Below are 20,434 nucleotides of genomic sequence, written 5' to 3' on the forward strand. Positions count from 1 at the left end.
CATTTGACTGCTATATTGCACAGTCAAAATGGTGGTATTGGGGATGACTTTTATTCAGCAAGTGAGGCTACCATCTGTGGGTTTATGACTGATCACCTCTAAGTATCCCGCCTAGATGCTTGTTGTACTATCATTGGTTGCTTGTGATTGACCCAGGAGATGACAATCTTGTTCAGAATGCGTGGGTAAAGGTCTTCCTGAATCTTCATTAGCGAAGACAGGCCTTCCTCATAGGGGAAGGAAAACTCCTGTCTCCAAACCCAGGCTGATGGAGCTTGTCTAGTCTTGTATGGTCTTCCATCAGAGAAGGACACTCTTACAAAACCCACGACCTGTGGACTTTGCTGTCACCGTCCTAGCTAACTAGGCTGTGGCAGTTAAACCTCAGGTTTAAAGGGTGGGGCCAGTTCTGTGCAAGCTGCGCTTCACCTAAAAAATCCACTGTGCAGGCTGGAAGGGCTTACTCTCACTTGTCTGTATGGACAAGTGAGGGTCGAAACAGTAGGTGACAAGATGCATGGGTAGCTGCAGATCAGACCTTGCATGCAGGCGGACCAGTGCATGGGTAGCTCGAAATCACTCAGGACATGATAGTCCTGGTCGGACACTTTCTGATTGCCTAAGCACCCTTTTTTCCAACCAGATTTACATATCCCACTTGCCCTTGGTCATCCTGCTTGTAGTAAGTGTGGTTAAAGCCCTTTCCAAATCTTCACTCACAAAGCCAAGCCATCAGTGTTAACAAGAGGCAGTATTGTTTTGAGTGACAGTAGTGTGATACCGTTTTGGTTGTTTATACTGTTTTTAAAGACTGTTAATGGGAGGAATCTCAAAACCCCTGTATGACATTGACAGTTTTAATAACTGTGTCTCTTTTAGATGTTATGTTTCTTAGCCTGTTTTGCACTGAGCTTTAACATATCTAAACTTGAGCTCTCTTCAAAAAGTCTTTGAAAAGATATGTTTATATAAAATATCTTGGAAGGTACTTTATAAAGATTATCAATTCTGTTACTGTCTTATAAATGTGATACTTGAACATTAAATACATGTATTATTGTGTGACATAGCAGACCTTTTTTTGAGCCTTGGCATATGATAGTGTAGTAGAGCAAATAGGGCTTTTCAAGCAAATGGCTGAGATACAGCTTCAGCTTCTGACATAACACAACTTTGTCACTGAGAGGATTCTGTGTGGGAAGATACTGTGACGTTACTGCCCAGCTGTATGTAACCACATCATCATATTAAATACAGAACTTTGACTCATTGAATTCTCTAAATAACAAAAGCTAACATCATCTACCCTGAGGTGTTAATTCTAAATGTGAGAGTGGCTTGAATTTATACTGTGCTTTTAAACTTGGAGTTTGTGACAGTTCAAGCTGTTACAAAAACATTCATTGAAATGGAGTAATGTGGAAATTTGTGTAGTGGTTATGGACTGTGAGAGAATTGGACAATTGTTTTTAATGCTGGGAGAGAACAGAATAAGTAGGGTGAGAGAAATTCTTGAAACGTGTTTCTGAAGAATTTGTTGTTTATACAAGGCCATTATATGTTAATTTTTACTCGGCCAAATGCTTTTCATTGCCCTTCATGTTAATGGCATTTCAGAAAGAATATACTTTTATGAATAACTTATCTTCATATTTTCAATACAGTATAATAATATAGCTATATATTTTTAAAGTTAAATAGAAAACAATTTTTTAGTGAAAAAGGGTTTTTATATATATATGTATAGTGCTAAAGATGTTGATGTTTTTATTTTCAAATTAATGGTATTTCTGGAAGTATGAATACTTTTTTTTTTTTAATCATTTGTTTTTTATCAGATTATGACGGTACCAAATGATCCCTATACTTTCCTCTCTTGTGGTGAAGATGGCACTGTAAGATGGTTTGATACTCGAATCAAAACAAGTTGCACAAAGGAAGATTGTAAAGATGTAAGAGTGAAATCTTTTAATAAAGATGACCTAAATGTAGAGCTGTACATCATACAAACATAGGATATGAATTCTGGTAAGGCTTTTAGAAATAATAGATTTCAGGGTCGTTGGTGGAGATGACAACATGTTTCCTGAGAAACAAAAAAAGTTTGGGGAGTCTTTTTTCTTTCTACTTTTTTTTAAATGCATTTTATTTCAATTTTAATATCTCCCAATTTTTTTTTTTTGTTTATGAACTTTGGTGTGAGGCTTCAGATATGGTAGAAAGGATTCTAGTTGAAATTAAATCTCTTGGTCTTGTTTACTTTAGTTACTATGAAGTGTAGATTTGGAGGCAAAAAATGAGCCTTCAAAATCAACTGCAACTGTGTGTTGTTAAGTATCGTTTGTCCCTGTGTGAGAAAAGATTTGGTGATGAATGATACTAGATCAAATTAGTCACTGATATTACTCCCTGGAAGGTAAGGTATTGGTGGTGTCCACTGTGTTTGGATTTCAGGAAGTTTTAATATTGAAGAAAAACTGGTGCCAAAGTATGTACTACTACTCCAAATTAATTTTACTCAGTTTTGTGCATATTTGTAAATTTTAGTAGTTTCTTTCTTTTTTCTTCCTCAATCCAATTGCCTATTAAATCTAAATAGATTAAATCTATTCTGATCCTTTATTTATTTAAGTATAACTTAATTTATACTGTTTTTACATATTTGGTAGTCTTCTATACTACTTCTACTCTTCTAAAACAGTTACATGTATTTCCATAGGAAAATCCAAGGTGTGAGATAGTTTATAAATCTGTGGTTGTTATGCTTATCTATTCTTAAATGTATGTTCTTTTGTTTTGGTGTTCGTTGTTTTTTTTTGTTGTTGTTGTTGCTTTTTTGTTTGTTTTTGTTTGTGGTTTTTTTTTTTCCTGTGGTTTGATCTGTTTTGTTTGTTTGCTTTTTTAGTTGATCTCATGCTATATTTCATTCCCTGATAGTTTTCCTTCTCTACAGTGGCATTTTTGTTTGACATATTTACAATCTATTTTCACAATGCCAGAACTAGTTTTTTAAAAAACTCATTGACTAAATGTCCTGAAGTAAAAATTAGAATTATACTTCACATATTTAGAGCCATTATTTGAATGCTGTATTTCTGTTTGTTCCAGGATATTTTAATAAACTGTCGTCGTGCTGCCACTTCTGTTGCTATCTGTCCACCAGTCCCATACTATCTTGCTGTGGGTTGTTCTGACAGCTCAGTAAGGATATATGATCGACGAATGCTTGGTACAAGAGCAACAGGTAGGAACTTTACCTTACAGTAAGCCTTTATAAACATTTGCAGTTCCAGTTTCTATTCTTTTTTCCCAAAATAGATGATGAATAACTGAAATGTAATATACCAAATGAAATGTAGCTTCCTTCTCTGAGAACTATGCTTTTTAGTAATAAATTTCACTCTAATAAGTGCTAATACAGAAACCCTCAAGTAAGTAAACTTAAATCTCTTCATCCATCTTAGAATACACTGTATACTAAATGCAGAAAAAGACCTTTCATAATGTCTCTTCTCTTGTCTTGAAATATGTGATTCCAAGATTCCAAAAAGCTAGTGATTGCAGCCTGCAGTCGTCCACCTGAATTGTAATTAAGTCCATATATTCTTGTACTCTGCCATGCTGGAATGTGTTGCTTCTTATGGGAAGGGGTCTCAATATCATGGAATATGCTTAGCTTTACAGTAGTTGTTGCTATATCTAGCATAATTTCACTGAAGAGCTACAAATACTTCAGGTGCTTATCCAAGGATTTTATGAAAAAGGTATGGGTGACAAGCAAAAGTGTGTTACATAGTCCTAACGCATCTCTTTCTTATAATGTATGATCAGTGTTTGGACACATGAATTAATAAACATAGCTGTGCACACACATTCATGCAAGTAAACTGTGTCACACGGTCATTTCTTGCAGTGTTTTCCTGTTGATGATTGTGGTGGAAGAAAAAGGGACAGTATTATTATGTCTCAAAGAAAAAATAGTATTTTAAACAACATTTTGGGTGGCAAATTTGCATCCTAAATTTTCAAAACTTCATATAAAGAATTCCCTCCTAATTTGTGTGTAGATATAGATATGTATTACTACTGTGTAAATGTTCTTAGATTCCAAAATTCCCATTTGTGCTATATTTGGCAGCATCCATATACCATCATTTGATAGGTATGTGACACACGATTATATTTGTGTATGTGTTCTAATTTTTTTTAATAATGTACATAGTGTTTGTAAATTAAAATACAAATTACTAGTAAGCTCTGTCACTATTCAGATCCGATTTAATGCAGAAGCTACAGGATACTTACCTTTCCCCTGATCATCTTTTGTTGGATGTTAAATACAGAGTATATTGAAGTTGTTGAAAATTTGCAATAGTAAATGTGTCATTTCTTTCTCTCTGTCTCTTCTCTCCCTCTCCCTCTCCTTCTCCCTCCCTTTTTTTTTCATACAGGAAATTATGCTGGTAGGGGCACTGTTGGAATGGTGGCACGTTTTGTTCCTCCTCATCTCAATAACAAATCCTGCAGAGTAACATCTCTATGTTATAGTGAAGATGGACAAGAGATCCTTGTTAGTTACTCTTCGGATTACATATACTTGTTTGATCCCAAGGATGACACAGCACGAGAACTTAAAGTTCCTTCTGCTGAAGAGAGACGGGAAGAGGCAAGTGATTAGGATGACCTGTTTTCATGGGGTTTGGGGGTGTTATTCTTCGTGGCACACTTTGTATTTCCCTTTAAATTAATCTTATATTCATTTTGCTGTTCACAGATGGAGATGTGACAGGTAGATTGTGTTACAAGATTTGCATGTTTACAATATAATTATTTATATATTTACAGTATTTTGTCACTCTGATTTTCTTGTCTGGTTTCTTTCTCCTAAAGATGAGTCCATCTGTGTGAACCTCAGGTTATAAGACCAGCAAAGGTGGCAGGTCACTCTGAGGTGTATTCTGTGTTATTTTCCATGACACCAGAAGCATGTTTCTTGAAATAAATACTCTTTGCTAAAAGTTGTCATATAATGACAGAGATGTGGGGGTACAGAATGTTTAGATTCAGGAGGTAAGCCACTGCCACTGAGCAGTATTAAAAAAGGCCTGTTACTAGCAATGACCATCCTGTATTTACTGGGCCACTGGGACAAATAATGTTGATCAGAAGGAGGTGTAGATTCCTAGGACTGAGGAATAATGTCCATTTGAGTTACACCATTACCTCACTGGGGCAGGAGAAAGCAAAGAGGAACCCAGAAAACTGTGATGTACAAATTGTTCTGCACTTCTCCCTTTTTTCTGTGTAATGTTAATCTGATGTGAAGTAATTTAGTGGAGAATTGACTGCCTGGTTACTATAGAGAGAAGACTGTGACCACCTGTTAATAACACATCCTATACATTCTTTTATTTTGTAGGCACAGAATATATTCTGTAATCTCTTCTTCCTGAATAATTTCCCTTAAATGCTATTTTATTTTCACTCTGTCTTTAAGTTATATAGAGTAAGAAGGAATGTAAAGCTTTCTTCCTGAATCTGCTGGGTCCTGAAAATTAACACTTTAATGTGCTTTCACCTCAGGGGTTTCGCATTTACTTTAAAATTTTCAGCACAACTGTTCACCTTTTTTTCTCTCTCTTTTTTCTTTTTCTTTTTTAAGCCAGAAATATCCAGCCAGTACACTTAATTTCAGGCTCTGAGCTGCCTTTCTGAATGTTCAAAGCGCTAGCTGTTTCTCTTCAAGTCGCAGAAAGTAATACTACTTATGTAGTACTTGTTTTATACTTCTTGCTGCAAAAGACTCTGTTATAAAAAACCACCACAGGTTAAAAATAAGTTGAGGTTTATTTTCAAAATAGGTCTTTTGTCAATGTCTAGTTGTTTTTTTCTTTTTGTTTAATATCACCTCCATATTGCATTAAACTGAAGCTTCATTTTTGACATGAAGAGACTTTAATTATTATTGTTCACTTTGGAAAGCCTCAGTTAACATAGTGAAGTTAATATTGCATAAAATAAAAGCTGTGTTAGTTTTGAGAGTCATTAGGTTACACTGTTGAATTTCTGTGTAGCTGAAACTCATGAATACTGTTGATACAGTGTTGTGCTTATTCATGAATGTACAGCTGATGTTACATATTTTGTGATGGATACAAATTCATGTAACTTAAGAAAATGGAGATGCTGCACTTATATTTAGACTTCAAATTCTGTACTGTCCAACATAAATAACTTCCTAATACCTTTCTTGTTCTTACCCCTCCTCTTGCCACCCTTCACCTTTTTTCTTCTAGTTACGGCAACCTCCTGTTAAACGCTTGCGGCTAAGAGGGGATTGGTCAGACACTGGACCGAGAGCAAGGCCCGAGAGTGAACGAGAAAGAGATGGTAAAGTGTTTGCCATTAGAGGGGAGGGTGTTACATCTGCTTGTGTGTTTTGTTTTGGTTGGGTTTTTGTTGTTTTACTTTTTGCTTGGCTTGGGTTTTATTTTTCAGTTCTTCTCAAATATTCCTGAAATATGTAAGTGCTTTGGATTAAACTGTCCATATTTTAAGAATCAGACATGTCTTGAGATTTTTTTATTTTTTTTTTTTTTAGTATTTAACACAGAACTACTGTTCTGCAGTGATATTTTTTAAAATGTCAAAGTTGAAAATATTCTTACCAGAAAAATTATGTTGCTTCAGTTAGGCTGATGTAAATCAAAGGGAGCTTACTTTATTGTCATTGGTCATGTAGTAACACAAATGCGTATTTCTCTTTTTGTAGTGAAGACTCATGCAATCAAAGTTACAAATGAAATGCTCTGTAAAGTTACATTAGGAGTCTGAAATTCAAAGCAATAGGATTCTAATATCATTCACTTTTTAATAAAATACATGTAGTAACTAAATTTTTATGTTTATCATTTCATGTTTGTAATATATTACTCAATTCCTTGAGGTTTCAGTAACTAGAACATTTCCAAAGCTATGCTTTAGTGTAAGAAAATGAGATACCAAAGCAGGGCAGAGGATGCTTTGTCACTTATCTTCGTCTTCATCTGTGTTTCTGTTTAAATCTAACATTGTATTTGTTCTAGTTCCCTTTTTTGTCTACCATTTTCCTTTCTAGATTTTCTGTGTTGGTTTTCTCATCTTCCTGATTCACCAAACTAGAAGTGTATAGGTGTATCAGACACTTGGTCCATGTAGAGCAGGATTCTATATCCGACATGGACAGTAGGAGATGCTGTCTGGGGAGAGAACATGAGCCTGTCATCTTATCTTAGTCTCTTGTCTTTGTTGCTCCCCCAGTATTCAAAATTACTGGATTAGAAACCATAGAGGGTACATTCATACCTGTTCCTTTAGAATGTGCATATGGTTCTAGTGCCTGTGAGTTTCTGTAATCCTTTTTTGAACCTGTTGGCAATATTTCCAATGGCGAAAATATCCAGAAGTTCACCCACTGTATAAAGGAATACTTTCTTTGCTTTCTTTTAAACTGCTCTCTTAATTCCATAATTTCTTCATGTGCCTTCGTATCCTAATGTCACAGGATTTGATTATTAACAGTTTTACATTCTGCTTACTTGATGCTTTCATTCCAGACACCATATTTGTATATTTCCTCATATTAATGACGCTTCAGCTGTCATTTTTGTTGCAGGTTTTTCCCATCCAAACTAGTGGTGGCTTTGCCTTTGCACAAATTTGCTTTTGTTAAATTTTTTATTTTATTTTTTTAAAATTCTTCGCCCAGGGTTTCTGGCAGCAGAGACTCAGATGTCTGATTCTTAGGAAAATAATCAAGTGATACAGGAATAGGAACGGCTTGAGTGGGTGCCTCTGAGGAGGGAGCCAGAACAAAAAAATTCCCAGGGCCTTGTACCCTTACTTGCTCTGCACCTGACCATCACAAACTGTTCACATGCCTTGCACATGTCTTGGTCCAATGGTGAATTTTGTTCTGGAATCTCCTCACACATTGTTAGATTCTTTTGTGTTCTTGAGGCCAGCTGTAAATTACTTCTTATCTCTCCCAGTTTGTTTCTCCTTGCTAACAGATGCAACTCCTTTATCTTCCAGTTTACACTGGCCTTTGTTTACATAACTAAGCACAGGTTGTAAATTAAGTTCAGCTTTATCTAGCTGGGAGTTAGCTGCTTGCAGCAAAAAGCTCCAGGTGCTTCAGCTTCCCATGGTAAGTGACTGCTCAATGCTAAACAAAACTACCCAGTCAAAAAAACTCAGTTAAAGGAATTCAGCTAGATAAGCTTTATCTAAATTCTTTCTCAGCTAAATATCTTCAGTGTCCTTCTAGCTACCATTTCCCCATTATATCAAATAAATCTGCTGGGGGAAAGGACTCCTCTAGTATAGGTATTGTTTAGATTTTTATTTTCTCAAAGCAAAGCTTCAGTATCTGAACTGTGCATTATTTGATACAACTCTGTAGTGACTGTGAGGTAATAGCTTTATTGCATTAGTTAGGCTTGTGGTGCTGACCAGTGACTTACTTTTCTGTTCATTGTCCTCTATTGCCATCATTAGCTACCTTTTGTCTGTTTTCTTCAGTTGTTGCATTTCATTTTTGTGTGTGTGTTTTAAGCTTCCGAGGTCAGAGCTGCTCTCTGTGGGGTACAGGAAGGGAATGAAGGATCCCAGGCGAAGGGTCAGAGACTTGCAGTGTGGAAATGAGGATAGACAAGGGCATTGGGGTCAGATTCAGAGGCATTGTTTGGGGCAGGTGATGGTGGTGTGTTCCCCTTCCCTTTTCCATTCCCAGTAATGTCTTTTAAACTCAAGCAAATAATCTAAAAGCAAGGTCTAGTGAAGATACATTAAAGCTATATCCTAGCAGTGAAGATGCATTAAAGCTATATCCTAGCAGTGAAGATTATATGCAGTCCTAAAAGATAATCAGTTGCTCTGGATATTTGTTTAGTCTTTCAGCTTATATAACATCCATGTTGGTAGCATCTCTGATCTTTGAGAGGCATATTCTCATGGTACATGTTCTTCCCAAATACGCTTCAGAATCTTTCAATGTTAACTTTCATATGCAGGGTTTGTTTTTTTGTTTGTTTTTTTTTTGCACATCTGTATTTTGATAAGTAATTCTACTTCACAGGGATTCTATTTCCTAAGGTCTTCAATTTCAAAACTTTTCCAAAAGTCCCTAAACACCATGTACTTCCAAAGTGGTTAAGGGGGGGGGGGGCGGCAGCAGAAGGTCTTACTTCAATAAGAGTGGAATGGTCCAGTCCAGAGGAATACAGTTCTACTGGAAAAGGCCAATGTGTTAAAAACAACCTCAAACCAAATAACCTCCGCCAAAGCACCACATTTCACAGAATACAAAAAGCACTGAAAGATTCAAATATTCTATTTCATCCCTTTACAAATGGAATTTTTCCTATAGTCTCTCTTGGAACAAATTTTATTTCATATGTAATAAATTATAAAATGATAGTAAAATGTTTTATGTCGAAAGTATGTCAAAGATTTTGCTGCGTGAGAGTCTTTTGAAATCTTAAGATTAGAGCCAAAAGGTGAAAATAAAAAACCCTAAAAGAACACTGCTATTGTATTAAATTGTGTTTATGAGGAAGATCTTAAGTCATGAGGAAGTCTTTTGGAAATATTAAAAACCTGCCGATTTTATGTTAGTCTTTTTGCTCTTTCATTGTTTAATGATAAAAGTGGTTATTTTGTAATTAGCTGGGAAAAGCATAAAAATCTAGGCTTTCTTATTTAACCAGCATTTAAAACTGAATGACATAAATTTCACAATGTCATGTGTACAAGAGCTCCAGATAATTGTATACCAGAAAAGGAGGAAGGACGGTTGATTTTTATGTGGTACTTTATTCAGCTGCCAATTCTTGCTGGACTGTTTTGATGAAAAAGGGATATGATTCAGGGAATTATAAGTTGCAGTGTAGGGCTTTTTTTTTAGTGGAAGTAAAAGTATGGGGGAAAGTGAACAGTTTTGTAGATAAAACTTTTGTATTACTTGTTTTACAGGGGAGCAAAGTCCTAATGTCTCTCTAATGCAGAGGATGTCAGACATGCTCTCAAGGTGGTTTGAAGAAGCTAGTGAAGTTGCACAAAGCAGTCGAGGAAGAGGACGATCACGGTCCAGAGGTGATATCCTTCTTTTCAAGAATAATAATTTCAACAGAAAATATGCCTATACTGGATGTACAGGCCATGAATATCAGCCTCTCTGAGGTGTAAACTAAAAAAAATGTAGTGTACTCTGAAGAACCGAGCACACTTGTTTGCCATATGAATAGTAATGCAAAGGGATCTTTAGAGATGGAGTAAGTTTTCCTTTGGGCTCTTTATTTTCTTGGTTTCTTTTAATTTTATTTTTAATCAAAGGTGGGACTAATCGGACAGATGCTCCTGCTACTAATAACGTGCCACCTACTACAGAATCAGAAACTGCAATGGAATTAGATGGTTCTGAACCACTTCCATCATCTTCCTCTTCTACAATGTCAGCCCAAGCTCCTTCAACATCATCTTCAACAGAAAGTCCCCCTTCAACTTCATTATTGTCCTCTCCTGATAATGAACAAAGGCCTTCTTTAGGGGCCTCAGCTCAACCTGTGCTCCATCAGTCTGGTGAGAAGAAATCTATCTTATAATCGTTTATGGAAAATGCTTTCAGTGAGAAGCAATTTTATTTTAGGATATTTTGGGTAATTGATCTCAATTTGTTTTCTTCCTTCCACATACTTAGCGAGTCCAGGTATTTTATAATTACCAAGTGACTGCAGCTCTGTGGTTTAAAGAAAGAGCACAACCTCCAACTGTATACATTTGTTTGAAGAGAGAATCACAAAGGAGATAACCAATATTGTCTTTTGAAGTAGAAATAAAAAAATATTGCATGATTTTTCTAAACTTACTGTTCTTGTCATGGAGTATAAGTAACATAATGGCTTCTTCATGGCTGTAGCAGCATCAGTGCAATGAATAGTAGAGCCTATGCCTGTTGTAATCAGAGGGAAAAAGAAAAAAGTAGAGAATGTCTCCTTCAGTACGAATCTACATCTTCAGAGTCAGCAATGGTATTTTTTGGCTTCTCAAAAGTGTCTGGATAGACAGGGATCACCTTGCATGATATTCCATTATTGCTTAATAAATTGTTGATTTTTAAGTTTGTGTATCGTGAAGAAACTCACCTCAGTTTAATACAGACTTACATTCTTATTGTGGGGAAAAAGAAGAAAGTAGATTCCACTGTTAATGTCAGAAACTTATTTGGGTAGTAAAAGACAACTTTATGCTTCGACTTGTCCATTTCCATCTCTATTTAGTAAAAGATGCCATGCCCTTTAGAGTTAAGTATTTGCACAAGAGTTTACCTTTACTTTTTTAAAGGTGACTTTCTAGGCCTCACAGTTGAGGTGGAAAGGCTCATGCAATCTAAAATGCCTACAGGTTTAGACCTGATTATTTTAAAATCCAGTGGTGTTTTCATATATTTGCCTTTTGTCTTGCAGCAGTTCTGTTGTGGGGTGGGGGGTGGTGTGAATAAAAAATAATCAAGGTCTTTGTCAATGGAGAAGTCCCTAAATCAGATGTTCTGGAGTAAAGGCGAGATGGAGATTTCCCAAGGAGATTTGCTACATTCAGTGTACTGTGGCTGCTGCAGCCAAAATCTTTGGGACAGATGAGAAATAATTAGATATCTGGTATCTGAAAGATAGGGAAGATAAAAACATCAGATGAAATTCCTTTGATGTGTCATTCTCACCCTTTCAAACCTTGCCTTAGTCTGATACTTGTTTAGCAAGAAATATACAGTGAGCAGAAGCATTTTAAGAAATGTACGCTGACCAGAAAAAGTGTTCTGTTCTTTGTCTCTGAGTCTGTCTGAATTTCTAAGTAAAAGTTTATTCTGCTAGCATGAAGTTGAAATTGTCATTTCTTAATCCTGTTCTTCTCTAAATGCATTTCCTCTTTCCCTGTGTTACTGTGGACTTAAGACTTTTCATATATTCAGTTTCAAAGGGGAAGGGGGTAATGGTGGTTGTTTTGGTGACAGTAGATAGTTTCTAATTTACTGTATAATGTTTGATAGGCTCTTTGAGTACACCAGAACAGAGTGTCAGATTAGCCACTGATTCTTAAAAGAAAAAAAAAGTCACTATAGCACACACTCCAAGCCCACAGAAATAAAGCAAAACTTCATCTGGTATTCTTTATTGCTGTATGCAGAATTTAGTGTTAGGATCAGGCATCATCTTTAAATTGTCTGCAGGACTCCTGCAATGTAAACGATGTAAACTTACATGTTTGCACAGCTAGGAAGCACCTTATCCAGTTTATGCTGCTTTTAAAACACGTTGCTATCAGGCAAGTCTTTGGGTAACATGGGCAAGTTCAGGGAGAGGGGAAGTTCCTGGGCAGAGGGAGCAGGTTATGGCAGAGCTGTAGAAGTGGGTTTATGAATGGGTAGGCTTGAATGTGAATTTCCATTTTGGAATATTTGTATACTTATGTAACGCATGACAGTGCTCAGTTCTGAGATTTTTATTTACTCACAGACTCTCACATAGTCTATAAATGTGAAAATACTGCTGGCTGCATCAAGAGCAGGGTTCTGTCAGTTTGGTTAGAGCTGAATAAAACCTTTTTGGAATGGCAGGATAGGGAAACTGGTAATAGGAATAGTTGTTTAAATACAGTGGGGTTGGGTAGGAAGACTGCATAAAGCTATGTTGTAAAAGATGGATGACTGTGGAAGCATTTTGGGAAGCACAAGAAAGAAGGCAAGAGGCCTTCAGCCATCATTTTGCATGAAATGGTGGTAGATACAAATTTGAATATTGTAGCAAACACTTAGAAAATGAAGAATATGCTTTTGGATAATGACTTGTTTAGAATTGGAGTATGAACTCATAGTACAGAATGGAACTGACTTACAGACAGCTTTCTATAAATCATTTCTACAGATGTCTGTTCTGAACACAGGTGCTGGTGGTAATTCTGTCTTTGAAGTAGCAATATCTTTGCATATGTATTATCATTCATATATATTGTTGGCATAGTGTGCCAGAAAAATATGCCATGTGGTGAGCATGTGATCTTCTGCATCTGAATTAATTCATCTCTTAATGTTTTGAAAAAGTATATGTTCAAAATAGTACAAAAATGGTTCCGTGCTGTACCTTGTTAAGTCTTATCAAAATGTATATTCTAGAAGAATAAAACTGAAAATATGAGTAATTTGCAAATAATCAACAAGATAGGTGCAAAATTGCAGTAGCCTGTTCTTGTCAGTGTTTTTGAATAATCAGTTTTTTTAATAATGAGACAACAATTGCTGGAGATCTTCATGCATGTCACTAAGGAAAAAAATTAAATTTATTTTCTCCCAAGGCTTGGTCCATTCAGTGGAAACCATTAATTCATATTTTACATCAATTTTAAGATGCTGTAGTTTCAAATCACAAATAAACATCCGATACAACAAACTGTAAAATATAATATTCCCCCCAAATAATATTCCAGATACACATTGGTAACATTGGGGGAAGGTGGGGGGGTGAATGGAGACAGGGCACATGACATGGACAGAGGGACAATTGACTAATTAGGACAAAGCTTAATCTTTATATGTGTTCTGATATAAAGTAACTTTGCTTTTAAATTTTGAATGGGAAAGTGCAATAGCTTTTTTTTTCCTCTATTTCTATTTCCTCACTTCATTTGCTGGCAAAAATAAACATTTGCTTAGAGATTCTAAACTGATAAAAGGTGGTGTTATTGAACATACTCCGGATAGTAGTTATCTCTTTACATTTTGAATTGTAATTCCTTTTACATCTTAAGTTGTAACTGTCTCTGCACCGAGTGGGACTGAATCAGCAGCAAGTACCGAAAACTGCAATTTTAGACGTTATTGAAATTTCCTTAAAAGCATTTTCTACACTGTTTGAATTTCTAAGTTCCCTAAATATTCATAGCACATGAAAATTATTCATAGCAAATCTCCTTGATGCCATATTGTTTGTGATCCAATATATTACTTTCTCTGTAGAACTGCTTAACAGTGTTTCCAGACTTTGAATTCTCACCCACTGGGAATGTCTAAAATAAAAAAACGTGTTCATAGTAAAGTGTATTTTTGGGTTAGGTGCTGTTCTGCCACCAATTTCTATAATCCCAGTTTACTTTTTTTCACAGGGTATCATTGTGGGTTTTTGCTTTTTTATTTTTATTAATCAAAATTGTATTGACATGCATATACACATACACACAGAGAAAGCTGTTGCATTCATTTTAAAAACTTATCTGTAGACCAGAGTGGCATAATTTTATGCCATAGTTATTCTCATTTATTATGTGTGTAGGAACATGAAAATGAGTGCTTCTGTTGTTTGGTTTATTTTGAATCAGTTGGGATCTATCTATTTTTGTTAAGTAATTCTGTTAAATGGTTTAAGTGTTGGAGATGGGGAGGGAGATGTATGACATGAATCCTAAACTTTTGAATCCTGTGACTTACGCATTTAGAAACAGGAAAACAATTTCAATATTTTGTTTTATAATTTCTGGTTGTTTCTGTTGCTTCTCTCTTTGGTCAGTCCCCCCACCTTTCCTCCCTGTTCTGTATATTGTATGTTCAATGCTTCTTTCTTTTACATGCTTTTTTTTTTTTTTATTTTTTTATCTTCCTCTCCCCCCTTCCTGTTTGTCAGAGTTAATGGGACCCGAGTTAGCTATAATCCGTAGGGGCCTGCAGCGACTGAGGCTTAAGAAGGCAGAACAGAGACAGCGAGAGCTAGCTGAGGGTTCAGCTCCACAGTCGTCCTCTTCTGATCAGGGCTCCTCACAGGACCCTCAGACATCAGGTTGTCATTTGTCAAGGTTTCTTAAGCAGCTAACATAGCTACAGTTTGTGCTGCTGTTTGCTGTGATGCTCCTCTTCCAGAACAAGACAGTTAATGCATTTGCTGCTTTTCTTACCTTGCATGTGGTGGTATTTATCATCACATGGTTAGGGAAAGAGTCATATTGACAGTTTTCATCTACCTAACATGTTTGGATTATATAGCTAAATGATACTAAACAGAGAAAGTTTCCTGAGTGCATGGCATCAGGTATATGCAATGTTTTTTAGAGCAGTTGAGCAAGAAATTGCTGTATCCTGATTAAAGTTATTATACACTTGAAATTGTGTTTTGGTGTTAACTGTATCTGATAGCAACATTTAAGATTTGGCTTTGGTTTAGCAGATGTTCTAAATCAGGATAACAGTTCAGTAAAACAGAATTTTGGCACTCTTAAATGGCTTTACAGTAAGTATAGTGAACGTAGTGTTAGCAAGCCAAAGTCTCCAGATGTGCTCTTCTCTTTTGAAAAGAGTAACTTTTCTCCATCCCCTTCTCCTGTTGAGATTAAAAATTACTACAAGAAAGTCTTGGAGATGTTTAAAGAGACATGTTTGTGAAAGTTAGGGTAGAAGCATGCATATGAATAAAGAGGTAAACCCAAAAGCATAAACTTGAAGTGAACTTTGTCATGGTAGCATGTAAAGATGAGTGAGCTGCATGCTTTGTGAAATATCAGCATATTTTGTGTTGGGAAATAATGTCTAGCAATGTTTCTTCTATACATAAATTCTGTGACAGTTGAAGTGTGGCTACATTGCTTACAAGGATTGTGTCATACATTCACAGCTTAACTTGCTATGGTTCAATCCATTTATCTGGAGCCTTACAGAACAGTTTGATGAAAGAGTGGCTAGTGCTGTAATTACAATATGTAGTTACCAAGTTTTGAATAACTTCCTACACAAGCAAATTCTACAGTGAGTTTTCAAAATGTTTGGAAAACAGTAAATCCTTGGAGGGCTTTGTGCTTATCCTAGGAATGGCAGCCATATTACCTGTAGGAGGAGAACAAGCAAAACAACTTTTTTTGATTTCTGCACTCTGGACATGGAAATATTATTTGTATTCACTCATTTCTTTGTATGCAAATGATTTGGTTTGTTTCTTTTCTGAGCTCCCAAGGCTCATTTTTGGAATATATTTATCTGCAGTGTGTTTCTTTGCAACCAGAGCTGCAAAATTTTGATCTCTTTCTTCTCCATAGAGGCAGCTGTTTTCCAACCCTGTGCTAAGCTAGTGTTTTCAGAAATGTGGTAGAAGGAAGAAGTTCTTTGTTTGTTTGGGTTTTTTGGTTTTGTTTTTTTTTTTTTTTTAAATAATAATTTTAAATAATAATAAATAAATAATAAATTAAAAAAGAGACAATATCTCTTTTTTTCTTCTTTTTTTTTTTTTTCTTCCCCTGCAGGGTTTGTCTTTGCTCTGTCTTGAGGCAGATGTTTAGTTTTCAAGTACATACTAGTTGTGAATTTTCAAACAAAAATTCTACCCCAAAATGTGTCTGCCAGTATGTGAAATGGCATCAGTGCCTCTGGACCAGGGCTGCAAGTTCTCAATCCCTGCTTTGGTAAAACTTGTATAATTTATACTCGCAATTCTGGGGGGAATTCAGTGTGAGACTAAGGCCACTTCATTCTTAATCCTTATCTTTGCAATCACAGAAGCTCAGTTATAGCTTTGGACACAGGCTGGAGAAAAAAATACTTCAGCCATGTAAGAAATTACCGGTAGAGAATGTCAAGAGCTGAAAGATTTTACAGGTTTAATAGAAAATTAGGCTATGTGGTAGTTATTCTGTCTCCTAGTCTAAGTAAGGACTTTTAATAGTTACATGAGGATTTGTAAGCTGTTTCTGTAATAGTTAATCATCACTATTTAGAAAAATATGGTCAAAAGTTTGTTCTTGAATGTAAAAATGCATTAACTGAGAATGATTCACAGTGGGCTGATGTGACTGATGAAAAAGATATTTCATACTCATGTGACAAAAAGAGTTTGTTTTAGTGGATAACTCTTAAGTATTGTGTAAATTTGGTTGAATTTTGGAAGCAGTATATGCTGTATGTATCAGGTCTCATAGTCTTCAAGCCTTTGCTTAGATATTGAACAGATTCAGCTTTTTGTGTCTTAGACAATTTAATTAGGGAACTATGGTAAGGTTTTGTTTGGCTTATTTTTATTATTATATACTTTCTCCAACAAAGACTAGTTTTGACTTATATTTTTGTGGCATTTCATACCATTCAGATCACAGGCAGTATAAAACAATGAGTGTTATATGCAAGCTACAATTAAGGTGGAACTTTTCAACCTATTGTTATTGCTGCTCTGCCCAGTGCTGATATGCTGTATGTGCATCACAATTACCTACATCACTGTTCTTTTAGAGAACTTCAAGTGAATTGAATGCAATTTGAGAAGTTATAGAAACATGAACCACCTGATCTTGAAGTGGAAAATAAAACTAAGTATTATAGATCAGTGTGCATCAGGTGTTTCTGTAGCAGTCAGTGTGCGTAATCTCACCCACAAAAACATGAAGTAATGTGAACCTTTATTCTTTGAGGAAAAATTAATTTGATTTAGATTGCATTTATTGTGGAATAAAGATACATACATGTGCATGCTAGTATATTGCAGAACCTGTGATGCACATTGGCCTAACTACGCAGTCAGTGTCTTTCAGTGGAACAAGTTGGACCTTAATTTCTGTCTTAAAGCTTTCTGCAAAGAACAAGGGAATTACTGCATTTCTTATTACTAGATTCTTTGCATTCTTTGGAAACACCCAGATATAGAACTGTGTCTATTTGAAGTCCAGAATACCTACTCGAGAACTCATTCACTTTGCAAAGCAATTATTCCTAGTTATTAAAACAAGTGTTTCATCTCTTAGATTAAGGTCCACTGTATGTACCATGTTTAGGACTATAAAACTGGGTCTCACTGCTTCAGACCTGACTGTCACGCTGGTGCTGATGTTATATAAGGAGGTAGGTGGATTTTTAACCGAAACAGTAGAGGTGGCATGCTAGCATTTTGATGAAGTCAGATGCTTATTGCCCACCCTATAGGAAGATCCCTCAGCATGTAACTGTTGTTAAAATTATCTTCTATTTTCTGTTTGAGGTTCCCCAAATTTTTGAATCTCCAGTTCCCTCTTTAAGTGGTGTTCCAGTTTAGAATGTACTGGTGACATTACAACCAGTGGTGAGCTGCATTGGGATGTAGACCCAGCCTATGAAGGCTCAGGTAAGAGTTTGGATTTTTGTTTGTTTTTTTAACTATATGGCACAGTTTTGGTAATACTTTTTTCAAAAGCTTTATCAGAAATGATGAAAGTACATTTTCAGAATTTTTACAAAACAAAGCCATATATTAAAAAAAGAGGCATTTACCTGAACTTCTCTAGGCTGGTTTCCTGCTCATGTTTATTTCCCCGCCTGAGGTGTGGGGTTCTAAACTGCAGTGCCACTTCAAGGGGTGCTGGTGATCTGTGGCTTCAGATCACTTGAGAAAGGAAAAAAATTGAGTTTACAGTTTCTACAAACTGAGCTCTTAACCATGTTAACTGGAATATGTTGTTTAAAATTTCTCATATTACAAGTGAAATGCATTCACAAAGGTGTAAGAAGACATCAAAATAATAGTGAAGTGTGGGAAGTTTAAGCTTACATTGGCATGGACTGCTACCTAGAAAATTTTTCATTTTTGCTTACTGTAATGGTATGATAAACATGGTAAAACACACTTCCATTTTAGTTACTGTTGTATAATGTTAAGTCTTAATAAAATTTAGAAGTGCTGATAAGGGTAGTAAACGTAATTTCTTAAATTTTTAATTAAAGTATGTTAGTTCAGTCATATTTCTTCTGTTCATCTTGGTCTGAATTAAAGAGCTGATGCAATTAGGTTTTCCAGCCAAATAAAATGTTTGGTGGCATGATACACTTTTTTAGAAAGGACATATAGGTTTATAGAAAGAATTGAATTGCAAGAAGAGAGTGCGACTGAGAATTGCTGTCTTCTGCAGTGTTTCTCAGCTTGCTGTCCAAGACCTCCCCTCCCTTTAGCACTTTCGATACAAGTTAATCCCAATCACAGGTTTCATAACTCTGAGTCAGCGATCAAAGCCAGCTGGCCTTTGAGATAGGCATACCAGTTCCTGTGCTGAGTCAGCTGGAATACAAGTTGATAATGACGTGGTGCATTTATACACTAGTGTTTTGCTCCAGTTTACATGCTAAAAAGTGGTTTACTACTCCACTGAAAAAAATCCAGTGTAAATACTTCATTTCTAAATTAGAAATTATATGAAAACCACTCTTCAGTTTTGGAAAGTGAAATATATTGTTACAAGTCATAGGATCGCAGAATCATTAGGGTTGGAAGGGACCTCTGGAGATCATCTAAATCAGCTTTGTCAGTTTAGCAGTTTTTATGGCTATACTACATAATAGGTCATGCTGATGATCCTGGCCCAAACCTGGAAGTGAGCTTCCTGTAGGAGAGAGTGTGTTATTATTTAATTACTTTCATTGTGTAGATTTAAATTTATGTTCAAATTCCTTCAGTGTGCTGTGATAGTGGCAAGTATGACTCAGTTTATAATACAAAATATTGAATCCTTTTAGTTTAGCTTGTATTTGTTTATAACAGAAGATTAACAAATGAAGCAAGATATGTAGCCTAGCCAGTATCTTTGAAATACTGCATTAATTTATGTACATCAGCTTATTTTGAGATCTTACTTCTGTATTATCTTGTGTTCAGAGGTGACAAGGGAAATAGACGTACAGAAGATGTTGAACATTGAGCCTATCATTTATCTGTACAATGAATGCAGTGCTGGTGATAGTTATTAGCTGGTAATGTCCAGTACAAAAAAAATGCACTGACTGCTGGGGGTTTAGTTTTATTTTGTTGTTGTTTGGGGGTTTTTTGGGTTGTTTGTTTTTTGTTTGTTTTTTTTTTCCCCCGGTGATTATGATTTTCATAAGACTAGTTTAGTACTGTGATAAACTCATGAAAACATCTTCTCAGATCCTACAGAGGTATATCATCTAGGAATGTAGAATTATCACAGGCTGTATGCTGTTATATCTGTAAATAGTCTCATCTCTTTCATTTTATGCTTATAGGTTTACATATTGAGTAATTCATGTTGAAGTATAAATATTCTGAAATATACGTTTAGCACATGGTTTGAAATACTAGCGTCATTTGGTAGTTAAAGCAAAGGCTTTAGGAGTCATGACTCTTCAGGGTTTTTCCTGACATGTTAGAAATTTGAACGATGTAGTAAAATCTTTGGTAACAGACAGGCATTTTTATTACTGACATTTCAGCAAACTTCAAGCTTTTCAATAACTACCTAAAGTAATACATAATTATTTGACACAAGTGGCTTTGCTTCTGTCACGCCTAGAAAGTGCAATATGGCTGGCTGCTCATAAAACAAACCCAAAGCTTCCTTGTATTGCTGCTTTTTATATATTTTAAACTAACATATGATCATGACATTGCTCTGC

The 20,434-nt window shown here is 35.7% G+C and overlaps 2 protein-coding genes across 7 annotated transcripts in view; both read left to right on the forward strand.

Annotated features, from left to right (window-relative positions):
* The window catches only part of LOC130599782 (gamma-aminobutyric acid receptor subunit rho-3-like), a 220,289-nt gene that overhangs the window by 78,399 nt on the left and 121,456 nt on the right, over window positions 1–20,434 (forward strand). The gene's annotated exons all lie outside the window — the stretch shown is intronic.
* DCAF6 (DDB1 and CUL4 associated factor 6) overlaps window positions 1–20,434 on the forward strand; it is an 89,343-nt gene that overhangs the window by 28,549 nt on the left and 40,360 nt on the right. For 3 of the 6 annotated variants that reach the window (XM_057410536.1, XM_057410537.1, XM_057410538.1), the window contains exons 5-11: window positions 1,839–1,952; window positions 3,109–3,244; window positions 4,452–4,666; window positions 6,297–6,390; window positions 10,015–10,134; window positions 10,375–10,620; window positions 14,709–14,861. In XM_057410536.1, the coding sequence (XP_057266519.1) occupies window positions 1,839–1,952; window positions 3,109–3,244; window positions 4,452–4,666; window positions 6,297–6,390; window positions 10,015–10,134; window positions 10,375–10,620; window positions 14,709–14,861 (1,078 nt within the window). The remainder of the gene's footprint in view (window positions 1–1,838; window positions 1,953–3,108; window positions 3,245–4,451; window positions 4,667–6,296; window positions 6,391–10,014; window positions 10,135–10,374; window positions 10,621–14,708; window positions 14,862–20,434) is intronic. The other 3 variants (XM_057410539.1, XM_057410541.1, XM_057410540.1) reach the window with 1 other exon arrangement.

The sequence above is a fragment of the Pezoporus wallicus genome, unplaced genomic scaffold (genome assembly GCF_028554395.1).
Source record: "Pezoporus wallicus isolate ANWC-B61680 ecotype Strahan unplaced genomic scaffold, APGP_CSIRO_Pwel_v1 contig_229, whole genome shotgun sequence".
Taxonomy (NCBI): Eukaryota; Metazoa; Chordata; class Aves; order Psittaciformes; family Psittacidae; genus Pezoporus; species Pezoporus wallicus.